The 12,672-nt window shown below is 43.2% G+C and overlaps 2 protein-coding genes across 5 annotated transcripts in view; one reads left to right on the top strand and one right to left on the bottom strand.

Moving 5' to 3' along the window:
• Positions 1–340: 340 nt before the first annotated feature.
• Positions 341–5,740, bottom strand: LOC129865180 (enoyl-CoA hydratase domain-containing protein 3, mitochondrial-like). 3 transcript variants are annotated; one of them, XM_055937705.1, is made up of 8 exons: positions 5,639–5,740; positions 4,766–4,867; positions 4,234–4,320; positions 3,755–3,876; positions 3,562–3,659; positions 3,181–3,381; positions 2,941–3,119; positions 341–1,134 (listed from the first exon to the last, which is right to left on the bottom strand). In XM_055937705.1, exons 2-8 carry the CDS (start codon positions 4,861–4,863, stop codon positions 978–980), a joined length of 942 nt encoding a protein of 313 aa, XP_055793680.1. In that variant the 5' UTR covers positions 4,864–4,867; positions 5,639–5,740; the 3' UTR covers positions 341–977. The 3 variants fall into 3 exon arrangements, with proteins under 3 accessions (XP_055793680.1, XP_055793683.1, XP_055793681.1); XM_055937708.1 differs by lacking the exon at positions 5,639–5,740 and having other exon boundaries at positions 341–1,130; positions 4,766–4,874; XM_055937706.1 differs by lacking the exons at positions 4,766–4,867; positions 5,639–5,740 and having other exon boundaries at positions 4,234–4,606.
• LOC129865179 (solute carrier family 41 member 2-like) overlaps positions 4,887–12,672 on the top strand; it is a 29,254-nt gene continuing 21,468 nt past the window's right edge. Inside the window, exons 1-6 of one of the 2 annotated variants that reach the window (XM_055937704.1) lie at positions 4,887–4,977; positions 5,951–6,529; positions 7,069–7,176; positions 8,811–8,882; positions 10,575–10,719; positions 10,903–11,049. In XM_055937704.1, the coding sequence (XP_055793679.1) occupies positions 6,011–6,529; positions 7,069–7,176; positions 8,811–8,882; positions 10,575–10,719; positions 10,903–11,049 (991 nt within the window). In that variant the 5' untranslated portion in view covers positions 4,887–4,977; positions 5,951–6,010. Of the gene's footprint in view, positions 4,978–5,883; positions 6,530–7,068; positions 7,177–8,810; positions 8,883–10,574; positions 10,720–10,902; positions 11,050–12,672 lie in introns of both variants that reach the window. The other variant, XM_055937703.1, reaches the window with a different exon arrangement.

Below are 12,672 nucleotides of genomic sequence, written 5' to 3'. Positions count from 1 at the left end.
TCAGTGGAAGGGACTGAGAGACTAGTCAGGATCGAGGGAAAGCTGAACGGAGCAAAGCAGTGAGATCCTTGATGAAAACCTGCTCCAGAGAAACTCCCCAAGGAGACTTGAGACTGTAATCGCTGCCAATGGTGCTTCAATAAACATCTGAGTAAAGGGTCTGAATACTTATGTAAATGTCATAATTCTTTTTTTTTTCATACATTTGCAAAAAATTATAACCTGTTTTTCTTTGTCATTATGTGGTATTGTGTGTAGATTGATGAGGGGGAAGACTTTTTTTATCCATTTTAGAATAAGACTAACGTAACAGAATTTGGAAAAAGTCAAGGAGTCGGAATACTTTCCGAATGCACTTTATATACCCATTGATTTTTGAAGAATAAAACTTAATACATTCCTCATGAGCTTAGTTCTAATGACTTATTACCCCATCAGAAACACAAATATAAGCTTGTTTTACACCTTTGTAAACAATGTATAGCCTCAAAACATATCATTTGTAGCTCATGGATGGTCAGTCCTTGCATCCATAGCTCTGTCTATGAATTTTAGAGTAGTTACATTTCTCCAGTCCCATCCATCAGCTTTTTACCAAATCAGTGGCCGCTTTGTAATTTCTTCAACTGCAGATTGCCCCTTTAAACATTTACATTCTGTCACACGAAGTGCCCAATCTATGTCCTGTGTGAGTCCCTTGACCATGGGTGCATCTCAAGTATCTACCTTTCCTAAAACCTTCACCTCACCCCCTCCTAAGGGCATACATGAAGACAGCCCAGCATTTTCACTTCATCAGATCACGACAATAATCAACAGGTATTTAATTTCAAAATGTCCTCGAGCACTTCTGTGTTCTGTGATGGGTTCAGATCCAACTGGGGGCAAGATTAACACCTCAACCATCCACAGGCTCCCTTCTCCAGTCCAGAGGCTGCTGACCCCTCACAGGCCACGCTAGTCCAGCCCAGCAGACATCACTCATCATGGGCCTTCTCTGCTTTGTTTGTCCATACAGGCTTCCGTTTCTCTATGAAGGCCCGTATCCCCTCCTGTCCGTCTCTGAGAGCCAGGTTCTCCACCATGACACGAGAGGCTGTAGCGTAGGCCGCATCCCACCCCTGGGCCATCTGTCTGGGAGAGGAATTCAATTCAATTATTCAATTATGTATAAAACTACACATGTACACTACCGTTCAAAAGTTTGGGGTCACTTAGAAATGTCCTTGTTTTTGAAATAATATTTTTATAAATGTCCATATAAATAACATAACATTTATCAGAAATACAGTGTAAATGTTGTAAATGACTGTTGTATCACGAAATGGCTACATTTTTTATGGAATATCCACATAGGCGTACAGAGGCCGTTATCATCAACCATCACTCCTGTGTTCCAATGGCACGTTGTGTTAGCTAATCCAAGTTTATCATTTTAAAAAGCTAATTGATCATTAGAAAACCCTTTTGCAATTATGTTAGCACAGCTGAAAACTGTTGTTCTAATTAAAGAAGCAATAAAACTGGCCTTCTTTAGACTAGTTGAGTATCGGGAGCATCAGAATTTGTGGGTTTGATTACAGGCTCAAAATGTCCAGAAACAAATAACTTTCTTTTGAAACTCGTCAGTCTATTCTTGTTCTGAGAAATGAAGGCTATTCCACGGGAGAAATTGCCAATAAACTGAAGATCTCGTACAACGCTGTGTACTACTCCCTTCACAGAACAGCGCAAACTGGCTCTAACCAGAATAGAAAGAGGAGTGGGAGGCAACGGTGCACAACTGAGAAAGAGGACAAGTACATTAGAGTGTCTAGTTTGAGAAACAGACTGGTAGCTTCATTAAATAGTACCCGCAAAACACCAGTCTCAACGTCAACAGTGAAGAGGCGACTTCGGGATGCTGGCCTTCTAGGCAGAGTTGCAAAGAAAAAGCCATATCGTAGACTGGCCAATAAAAATAAAATATTAAGATGGGCAAAAGAACACAGACACTGGACACAGGAACTCTGCCTAGAAGGCCAGCATCCCGGAGTCGCCTCTTCACTGTTGACGTTGAGACTGGTGTTTTGCAGGTACTATTTAATGAAGCTGCCAATTGAGGACTTGTGAGACGTGTGTTTCTCAAACTAGACATTCTAATGTACTTGTCCACTTGCTCAGTTGTGCGCCGGGGCCTCCCACTCCTCTTTCTATTCTGGTTAGAGCCAGTTTGCGCTGTTCTGTGAAGGGAGTGGTACACAGTGTTGTACGAGAGCTTCAGTTTCTTGGCAAATTCTCACATGGAATAGTCTTAATTTCTCAGAACAAAAATAGACTGACGAGTTTCGGAAGAACGTTCTTTGCTTCTGGCCATTTTGAGCCTTTAATCGAACCCACAAATGCTGATGCTCCAGATATTCAACTAGTCTAAAGAAGGACAGTTTTATTGCTTCTTTAATTTTTAAGCTGTGCTAACATAATTGCAAAAGGGTTTTCTAATGATCAATTAGCCTTTAAAAATTATAAACTTAGATTAGCTAACACAACGTGCCATTGGAACACAGGAGTGATGGTTGATGATAACGGGCCTCTGTATGCCTATGTAGATATTCCATTAAAAATCAGCTGTAAAAGTAATTTACAACATTAACAATGTCTACACTGTATTTCTAATCAATTTGATGTTATTTTAAAATGGACAAAAAGATGTGCTTTCCTTCCAAAAACAAGGACATTTCTAAGTGACCCCTAACTTTTGAACGGTAGTGTATATAGTATTTACCTTTCTAGAGGAAAATGAGTGACTCTTTTGCTGTCTTTTTGCATGCAAGTGTATCAATGGATATCCACTCAAACCAACAAAAACATTGAAACGTAGCAAACAAGGAATGAACAAATGGTAGGCAGAAGGGTTGAGTGCTATAGTGTGGTAAAACATCTGGCGTGAGAGACACACACCTGTGGAAGGTGGCCTTGCCAAGTGCTACAACGGGCCGGCTGGCCTGACAGACCCGCCGTGCGATGGCTAACGTCTCGTGCTCTAGACGCTCCTCAGGAACCACCTTACTGACCAGCCCGTGCAGCAAAGCATCCTGAGCCGAGATCGGGCTTCCTGTGAACAGCATCTCCATGGCAACCTGTAAAATATCAGAATATATCAGTGTTACACAGGGTGTTTTTGTGTATGTGTGTGTTTACCTTCTTGGGGACAGCTCTTCCTATTGCCACAGCTGGTGTTGAGCAGAACAGACCCACGTTGACCCCTGGCGTGGCGAAGGTGGACTTCTCCGTCACCACGGCAATGTCACAACTGGCAACAAGCTGGCATCCTGCTGCTGTGGCAACCCCATTCACCATGGCAATCACAGGCACAGGAATGTCTTGTATCAGGGTCATAACCTTCAATAACAACAAGAGGAATGAGAGTGTATGTGGATGAGAATGTGTGTGTGTGTGTGTGTGTGTGTGTGTACTGTATGTACACAGCCAGACTCTACGGAGGACAATCATACTTGACTCATTGCCAATAATGACGAGTGTGTACAGTATATTTGTATACAGTACAATAGTGAACCACACCTCTGAGCAGGCCTGAAACACCTTGAAGTGGTAATCTCTGCCCTGTGCTGATGTCAGCTCCTTCAGGTCATGCCCAGAGGAGAACACTGGTCCCTTAGCTGAAACACACATAACACAATACAACAGTGTTTATGAAGGGGGGATCAAAGGGGGACACGTCTGATCATGAATCAGCACTCTGGTGGTATCTTACCTGATATGACGATGACTCTGAGGTCGTCGCTGTCGATGTCTGCCAGGATGTTGCTTCTCAGTGATTCCAGCATGGACAGAGACAGGGCATTCCTCTTCTTCGGGTTGTTCAAGATTATACTCCTGAACATGTAATTACACTGTTACAGTAGCAAGAATAATTTGAAGGGGAACAAAAATATATGCACTGTACCGATCAATGCACTGTGTACCTGAAGCATAATAGTGAGATTTTTATAGGACTAACTGCTTACTAACGTTAGTTAGCTAGATATCATCAATTAACGTTTCAGGTGATCCGTTTAGCATTGAAGAGATGGAAGCGCGTGTCCAAATTGGACAGCTTCTATACAATTCGCGCGACATGGGCACACATTTTGAGAAGAGGCGCTCGACAAATGCAGAAGTTCTTTGACCACAGGAATCAAACACCGACATTGTGGTCAAGCTACTTTGTTAGTTTGCTGACAACTTGCATACCTTATTCCATTGTTTTGCTGTCTGACAGTCAGTGGCTCCGCTGGAATTTGCGTGCAAAGTGACTTTGACCCAACTAGAAGTGTAAACCTGCAGAGTTGGACAATATTAGCAGCACGGTAAAACAAATTTCGAGACATGTTTTGACTGTCCTTGCGTCAACATTTGGGTCATAGGATGAACACCAACATTGGTGTATAGCGCCTTCTACTGTTTCGGGGTGACAAAACTCAAAACGGAAACATTGTCATACTTCCCTCTGGGATAATGGATAATGAATTAATTAACTGTATATTGACTGCAACCACTGCGTTTATTATGTCATAACACAATACAATTTCAGAATAGCTGTTTTGTAAAAAGTGCATCAATGCAAAATCACAAACTATCAAAATGTGTGAATTCATATTTCACATTTCTTGGTCCTAACCATAGGATTCAGTGCCTATTTGATGTCCTAGACGTAAATGTTCTACATTTATTATATAAGGACACAACTAACGGCCCCTGCTCAAGAAATTCATGGTTAACTCACAGTTGTAGCCTACCAGGTGTGCTCTGCGCCTGCGTACTAGTCTGTGTGGCACTTTTCCTTTGACGCGACGGGCTTGCTGTCAAGAAGGAAACGGACATCCTTCTGAAAAATCCGAAACATGGACACGAACAAAAAAAGGAGAATAAAACAGACTAAATTAGTATCAACTTTCCGATACATGTAATTCATTTCAGCGCTTTTCCCCTGTATAGGTAAGGTTTTTTTTTCTTTCCCCCTGTTTGTTTAGCTAGCTTGGAGGTACTAGCCAGTTATGTTAGCTCGCGCTAGCATCCAATCTGCTTATGTAGCTAGATTGCCTTGCCAGAAGAAAATGTTGACATAAATGTGATAACAGTAAAAAAAAAAATATATATATATATAAAGAGGGATAACGCAGTTATTCTTCACTTCCTTATCAATTTCGCTTTCCAGTTTGCTACCCATTCAATTGTTGTTAGAAAATATCATCCACCAAGACGCAAGACTTAGAGTAACTTAGTGAGAGCTTTTAGCCTGGTTCTGACTAGACTGACAGATATACGGCGTTCCAACACCTCAGCCGTCTGTTGCCGTTGCTGATGCCATATGGGCCTAGCCAATGTAAAAACAATACTATATTATGGAACTATCCAAATGGCATAACTTGCTACATTTTCCAAAATGTCAATTTATCTGAGGAGAAATGTGGTGTTGAATTACATTCGCCAGAGAAGCAACCGATGCTTATGTATTTCACTATATTTCACTGTTTCAAGACTTGGTCAAAAGCAGAGTTTATGCTATATCATTTAAAATCAATACAATCATAGACAGCACTTTGATATATCTGTGCAGGTTTTTAGAGACATTCAAACAGACATACAATAGGCCTACCTGAAAGCAACCAGATAGTGGGTTATTACTCAGCATGCATTGTGTAGACAGCTCCTCCCCTCCTTTGCCTCAGGGTCGTTCTGAACATAACAGCACCAAAACAAGCAATGTAGGCTAATGTTTGAAATGAAATGTGGTTTGCCTTTGCCCCGGGAGAATAGCTAGCCTATCATTTGTGTTTGTGTTGCTTGCATGAGCCGGAGAGAACAGTGTTTCAAGTCTTTCTCCTTGGTTGGTCTCCACAGGGCTGATCGTAGTGGACATGGATGCCCCTCTTCCCTTTTAACCAGCCCAGCCTGCCTTCTTTCACAGTGCCCCAGCCTGGATGAATGGTGATGAGACATTGTTGAACCATCAGCAGCAGTGCTTAGCATGAACATCCACACACTGGGTGATTCTCTGGGCCCTAGCCTTGCGGTGCGTATGAGCGGAGCCGCCAGTGGCTGGAGCAGTCTCTCTCTGAAGCCAGTGCCTACTGGGTGGATCCCCTCTCTGTTCCAAACCATGGTCCCTACGGGATACACCAAGCTCCAGGAGGAGCGTGGTCTGGCCATGGCCGACCTGGGGCCCAAACCTGATGGGAACGGCTACCGGCCTGACCCCCCTCACCTGGAGGTGCGCCGGCACTCGGACCGGGTAGCGCGGACATCCGTTAGCCTGTCAGACGGTGGGGATGTGCGGTACTCTGAGACTGAGCCCATGCTCCCTGAGGGGACACTCTCAGGGGAGGAGGGCGATGTAGAGGAGAAGGAGGAAGAGGAGAGTCAGAGGCCCCCCACACGGAACATGCCCAAGGAGTCGCCCCTGGCCATGGCACTGCAGATCGTGGTGCCTTTCCTGCTGGCTGGGTTCGGCACAGTGTCAGCAGGGATGGTGCTGGACATAGTACAGGTGAGACTGGGATGGGTGGACTAGTGCATGTTAAGTTCAATTAGGTAGAGGAGATGGATTTGGCACAGTTTAATTCAATTACTTTGTATTGTTTACTTATGACTCCATTTCATGTGTAGTTCCAGTAAATGGCTGTAAGAGCTTTCAAGGGAGGTAATAAAGGGATATCTGTCTATTGATATTAAATTGTTAAAGGGATTCTCATAGCCACTCAGCAAATACTATTAGGGATAGGCTACTAGGAAGGAACCTACGACTGGGAGTTACGGCAGTTTGCCTTATCTACTTGATAGAACGTTTGAATTTGAAGCTAGAATGTGAATATTTGAATGGGGACAACTTTCTAATTCAGACAAGGTGACAATGAACAAATGTAAGCTCCCATCTGCTCTATACTAGCCAGTAGCCAACAATAAACTATTAACAACAATGGCATGTCTAATATTGCTGTCTCCTCTCTTTTTCTCTCTCCCCCTCATCCTCTTTTTCTTTCTCTCTCTCTCTTTCTCTTTCTCTCTCTTTCTCTCTCTCTCTCTCAGCACTGGGATGCCTTTAAGTACATTACAGAGATCTTCATCCTGGTTCCGGCTCTGCTGGGCCTGAAGGGCAACCTGGAGATGACCCTCGCATCCAGACTATCCACTGCGGTAAGACACGCACACGACGTCTTTTAAATACTGTCAAACACACTTCTGCACACAGACACCATCAACACGTCTTTGCACATTCTGGATATAACACACTCACACATGCTCTACTGCACCACAGCTATTTGAGAGCCTCTGCTTCTCTTACAAAACCTGTTTGAGATGTATATCAAGATGGCTTCCTGGTTTAGAAGTTATGATGTCATTAGTTTGAGGATTAAAGACCATCAGACATAGTAGGTATGTAACGTGTAGTTATGGTTATGTGGATGACGTTGGTTATACATAGTGGTAATGTCTAGTTTTACCTGAGGCCATGCAGTCTAAAGTGATGTATCATGCTTGCTGTTGTCATGCCTGGGCTTGTCTTTATAGGCTTTTGTTGTGATCCTCCATAGGCCATGTCTGGTAGGCCATATATCAGGTGAAATGAGATGGTTGGGAACAGGGTGTACCTTACAAAGACACAACTTCCTTAGTAGGCTACCCCCCCTAAGGAAAATGCTAATCTTTACTATCTTATATAATCTATTTTGCCTGGTGCCCCTTTGAAACTTCCATGCTTCTTTACCATGTTAAGATATGGTTATGAGTTATGCTGTGGAATAGCCTCTCACCCCAGGATCTAAGTCTAAGGGATTGTGAAAAGGGATTTATGAGCGAAATCTGCTGAGGTAGCGGTCTGTCTAGTTCCCCATGTCATGGTTTCCCAGACCCTACCTCCTTTCCCTGCAGAGAGAAGGGAGGTGCTGTTTCCACTAAAGGGATGGGCTGCAGACAGAACAGTGAACAGGCAGTTTGATGGCAAATTTGACACTCCACCTCGATCTTAGAGTGCAAACAAGCTCAGAGCGAGAGAGATTTGAAGGAATAGGACAGAAGACAGAGGGGGAGAGGGTTTAGAGGGATTTATAGAAAATAACTATTGTCTTGAAGGCAATAGTAGATTGGTAGACTGTTCTGTCCAGCAATAGTTTTTTAGATTCTGACCTTTGGTTCACTCTCTGCCTAGTGTAAAACTTGTCATATAATTGCAAAGAAAACAACCTCACTTCACCATATTTAATCTCTAACATATCTCACTTTCTCTCTTTCTATTTCTCTCTCGCTCTCCCGTCTCTACACTCTCTCACACACATTACACTCTGGTTCTCCCATCTTGCTTCCTTACTTTTTTCCTCCCTCCCTTTCTACCCCTATTGAAATGATGTGGGGTCGGAGAAGTTGATGAGGTGATGGGACAGAATTCTCTCTTTGTTCAGTTTGGCCCATTCCTCCCTGCCTCTTTCCTCACAGATACACATTCACATCATTCTGTTCGGTCTCACACAGAGAAACTCAGTGTTGTGTTTCACTTGTTCCCTCAGCTCACTCCCTGTTCACTAGACTCAAAACTGCTAAGCTCTGCATACTTTTGCTAAGAAAACAGGAACATTCACAAACCTTCCCATCTGGAACAATGCACTCAATTGAACATTGTGTTTAGTTTAATCATATTAGTTTGTAATCTGATTAGCGGTTCCTGCAAACTGTTCAAAGTAGTTATTAATCTGTTTTTTGGGCAGGCTATTTGAGTAGGAGATTAAAGTGAATATTGAATGAGTTGAGTTGCTGGTTGTTGTCTCACTGTGCAGGTGAATGTGGGGAAGATGGATTCTCCCATAGAGAAGTGGAATCTGATCATAGGAAACCTGGCGTTAAAACAGGTAAACACACACACACTGTCAGCTTCATAGCTAGCAGCAATGTTCCCTGAATTTGTTTTTGTCACCGAGCAAATTTCAGCGCAAACTTGAACGTTGTGAACATTTAGTGCAACTTCCAGCGCATGTTTACTGTAAACACCTGAGGCTGTACCCGCTTTAGAGTGGCTTACCATAAAAAACAATGGAGAAAATGCATCCCATAACATTTTATCATGGAAATAGCTGTTCTATCATTCAGCCCACAGTAGCAGCCAATGTGTGGTGTTCAATGTTGGCCTACATTCCATGAGACGTTTGAAAAAAACATGCAGGGCTTGACATTAAACTGTTTATGCACTTGTCCGTCTGAAAGGGAGGCGACTGAAAGTGTTGTGTTGTTTGACGCAAGAAACCACTTTACAAATTAAAATGTATAATTATTATTCCAATACCATTATTACAGAGAATCAGACAAATGATGCTACCCTTTGGCTATTGGCTACTTAGCTTATTCAAGCCTGTCTCAAAATACAACACTGCCCCTTTAAGACAAAAAAAGTAAAAATGCAAGCTGAGATCTACCGCTCAGATTTTTTTTAAACATGACATAAAAAAACGTAAGCCTATGCAAACAGTACTGTAGCAATGAGGTTTGTGCAGTAAGCTATAGGCCCAATACATTATCACCGCAATTTGGCTTTACTTGAATTGCCCTGCTAATGCATTGATGTTCGGGCCAAACATCCCTCCGCTTTCCCTTTCCTCCACTGATCCTGACCAAAAAGGAGAATGTCTTCCAGCTGACAGCAAAACCTTATTATTTCTGCCACATGCACACATTCATGTTGTTACTCATATGAACAGAGAAGGTGAAATATTCCTGGATATTAAAAAAGACCCAAGCCGCTAATAATAACGCAAACCTATAGATACACTTTCCTACTCATTCATTACTTCTGCAGGTATTGTTGTAGCGCTGAGTGGGAATAGGAAGAAAGCACATTTTATGGCTTATAAACTTTATCAACTTTGCTGTAGCTTTCTTTTATGCCTGCTACGTTACTGCAAACACGGTAATTTGAGCAATCCGATTGGCCAGCAGTAGGCATATAGTGCACTTGACTTTCTCTCTGGGCTCGCCAGTCACATTAATTGGTTCAAAATGGCAACAGTTCACCTACCCGGCGCGCAAGGCATCTGAATCAGGTGCACCTAATGCCAAACAGCCCGAGACAAAATATTTTTTAAATTAGGAACACAAAGCTTTATCATTGTTATTTTTTCACAGAAATCTTTGGCGATCAACTAGGAATGCCTTGGTGAACACTGAACTTCACTCAACTTTCTAGAGCACTCTCATACTTCTCTATAAGCTAATATTCGTGCCGGGGGAGCTGCGCGCCCGTGTTCATCTTAGAGTCAACATTGGCGAGCAGTGTTGGATTTGTGCCCTTATCTCTCTAGCTGCGTAGTATGTGTACTTCTGGTTAGTACTTCTGGTAATTATTGACTGTGTGACTGATAGTGTTCAAGCACACAGTGTTTAAATGCCTCTTGACGAAGTGTCTTCAATGTTGATAGTGTATCATATAAAAGGAAAACATTGTTAGAAAAACAGGTTTATGTTATTCCTGTTAACACTGCCCCCACACCTCTCCCTTTCTCTCATTCCCTATATTCCTTCTCCCTCTGTCATCCTCTATCTCTTTCTAGGTACAGGCTACAGTAGTAGGCTTCCTGGCAGCAGTGGCGGCAGTGGTTCTTGGTTGGATCCCAGAGGGGAAGTTCCAGATGAGTCATGCCGTGCTGCTCTGCTCTGCCAGCGTGGCCACTGCCTTCATAGCCTCAATGCTGCAGGGTACAGACACACACAGATAGATAGATAAGGACACACACATGTACTCTGATATGGAATAGGCGCTGTCAGACAGTCAGCCACATATTATCACCTACTGCTGATTGGTCTCATGCTATATATTTGTAGCAAACACACATGGAAGGTTGAGGTATCGCCCTGACCTCTGTACCGTCTGAACCCCAGGCTTCATCATGGTGGGGGTGATCGTGGGCTCCAAGAAGACGGGCATCAACCCCGACAATGTGGCTACACCCATCGCCGCCAGCTTCGGTGACCTCATCACCCTGGCCATCCTGGCCTGGATCAGCCAGGGACTCTACAACTGCCTGGGTGAGAGGAGGAGGGTTTGGACTGGATACTTCCAGATGGAAATAAGATACAAAACCAGTCAACAATTATTATTTTTTACCCTCTATATTGAGTTCACAATCCTTCACTTCATTCTTCCTCTGTTTTGTTTTATTTCCTCTTGAAAAAAGGGGAAAATGCTCAGTAAATCTGGCCAACAGTGTAAAGAAATGGTCCATTTGGAATCAGACTGCATCTTTCAACCACTAGATGGCACTCCTGCGCTGTTATCTTTTGTGTCTTTAGTGGTAATTAATCAGAACAGACCATATCTTTCTCTCCCTCTCTTTTCTCCTTCTCACACTCCATAGTCCATATTTAATATGTGGGATGCCCAGCCTCACACACGCTTCCTCGCGTTACATTACTCAACACAGAGTGGACCAGCAAGCGTTTCCTTTGGAAAGTGTATTTTACTAACCTTGACGTGTCTGAGCCCTATGAAACAACCATTCATCACCAGAGACTCAAAATCTATGAAAGGCTACAGTAAAACCTCTGAGATAATTTAATAGAAGAGTTCATACCAGCTCAGTAAATCTGTCTGGCCTTGCCTGTTGGTGTAGGACAGGCTGTGTTCCAAATGGCATTCTTTTCCCTATGGGCCCTGGTCAAAAGTAGTGCACTACATGGAGAATAGGGTGCCATTTGGGATGTTACCACAGATGACAGTGTCTCTGTTGTAAGGGCCAGCCGTGTCCGTTCCGTCCGCGGTGTTCTGCCTAATTGGACTAATGTGCAGTTTACTCACAGCTGAAGTTAGTCATTTTAGCCTGATGGTGTACAGAGATATCCAGGAGACTGTATATATACCCAAGGCCACGTGCCACAGTTAACTACTGCAAACATTTATTTTAAGACCTAAAGCTGAAACGTGGCAAGGGAATGGTGAACCACAGTGACACCCAGAGTCAAGCCTAAACCCAGGGACTGGTGGGTATACCTGTGTCATCATGACTGGGACTATTACCCAATTCTACCCACTGTGACTACATATAGCTCCCTTCTCTGGGTTTTATATCTGTCTTCAGGGGGTTGATGATGAGGGCCATTAAGTGTGTGGAATGGGATCATGGTGAGACGAACATCTGGTAAAGAGACGGGGATGATGGAGTTACATATCTCACTACTAGGCTCTAAGCAGGTGTTTTCCCCTTCTCTATTCTCCAACATGACTCTGATTTAGTGCTGTAATATTCATTAGAGTTTGGCCAAAGACGAAGTGTGTGTGCGCATGCAAATTTCTGTATAAAGTAGACCCATCCAAGGATAATGTCTTGATAGTGAGTGATGAGTTAGATATGTCCTGTTCTGTAGCTACTGTACTGAGTCACAAATACAGCACTTCTTTGGTTTGTTATGAATCTCTGTTGTTTTCTTGCTCCCTGCTCTGTGTCATGCTGTCTTTCCTGGGGAGAGGAGGGACAGTATCTTCTCCCCTACTCTGTCAATCCTCATGCAGCTGAAGCTGATATGGTGTTTGTTGTTTTGTTGTTGTAACTCTCACCAGAAGGTTCACTGGGGATTACATCTGTTTTGAATTCTCCCTTTTCCTCTGTCTCTCTGTCTGTCTGTTTCTCTGTCTCCTTTAATGTACATATCTAC

The sequence above is a fragment of the Salvelinus fontinalis genome, chromosome 11 (genome assembly GCF_029448725.1).
Source record: "Salvelinus fontinalis isolate EN_2023a chromosome 11, ASM2944872v1, whole genome shotgun sequence".
NCBI classification, from domain to species: Eukaryota; Metazoa; Chordata; class Actinopteri; order Salmoniformes; family Salmonidae; genus Salvelinus; species Salvelinus fontinalis.
The sequence above is the reverse complement of the archived record's forward strand: the minus strand, read 5'-3'. Positions and strand labels throughout refer to the sequence as shown.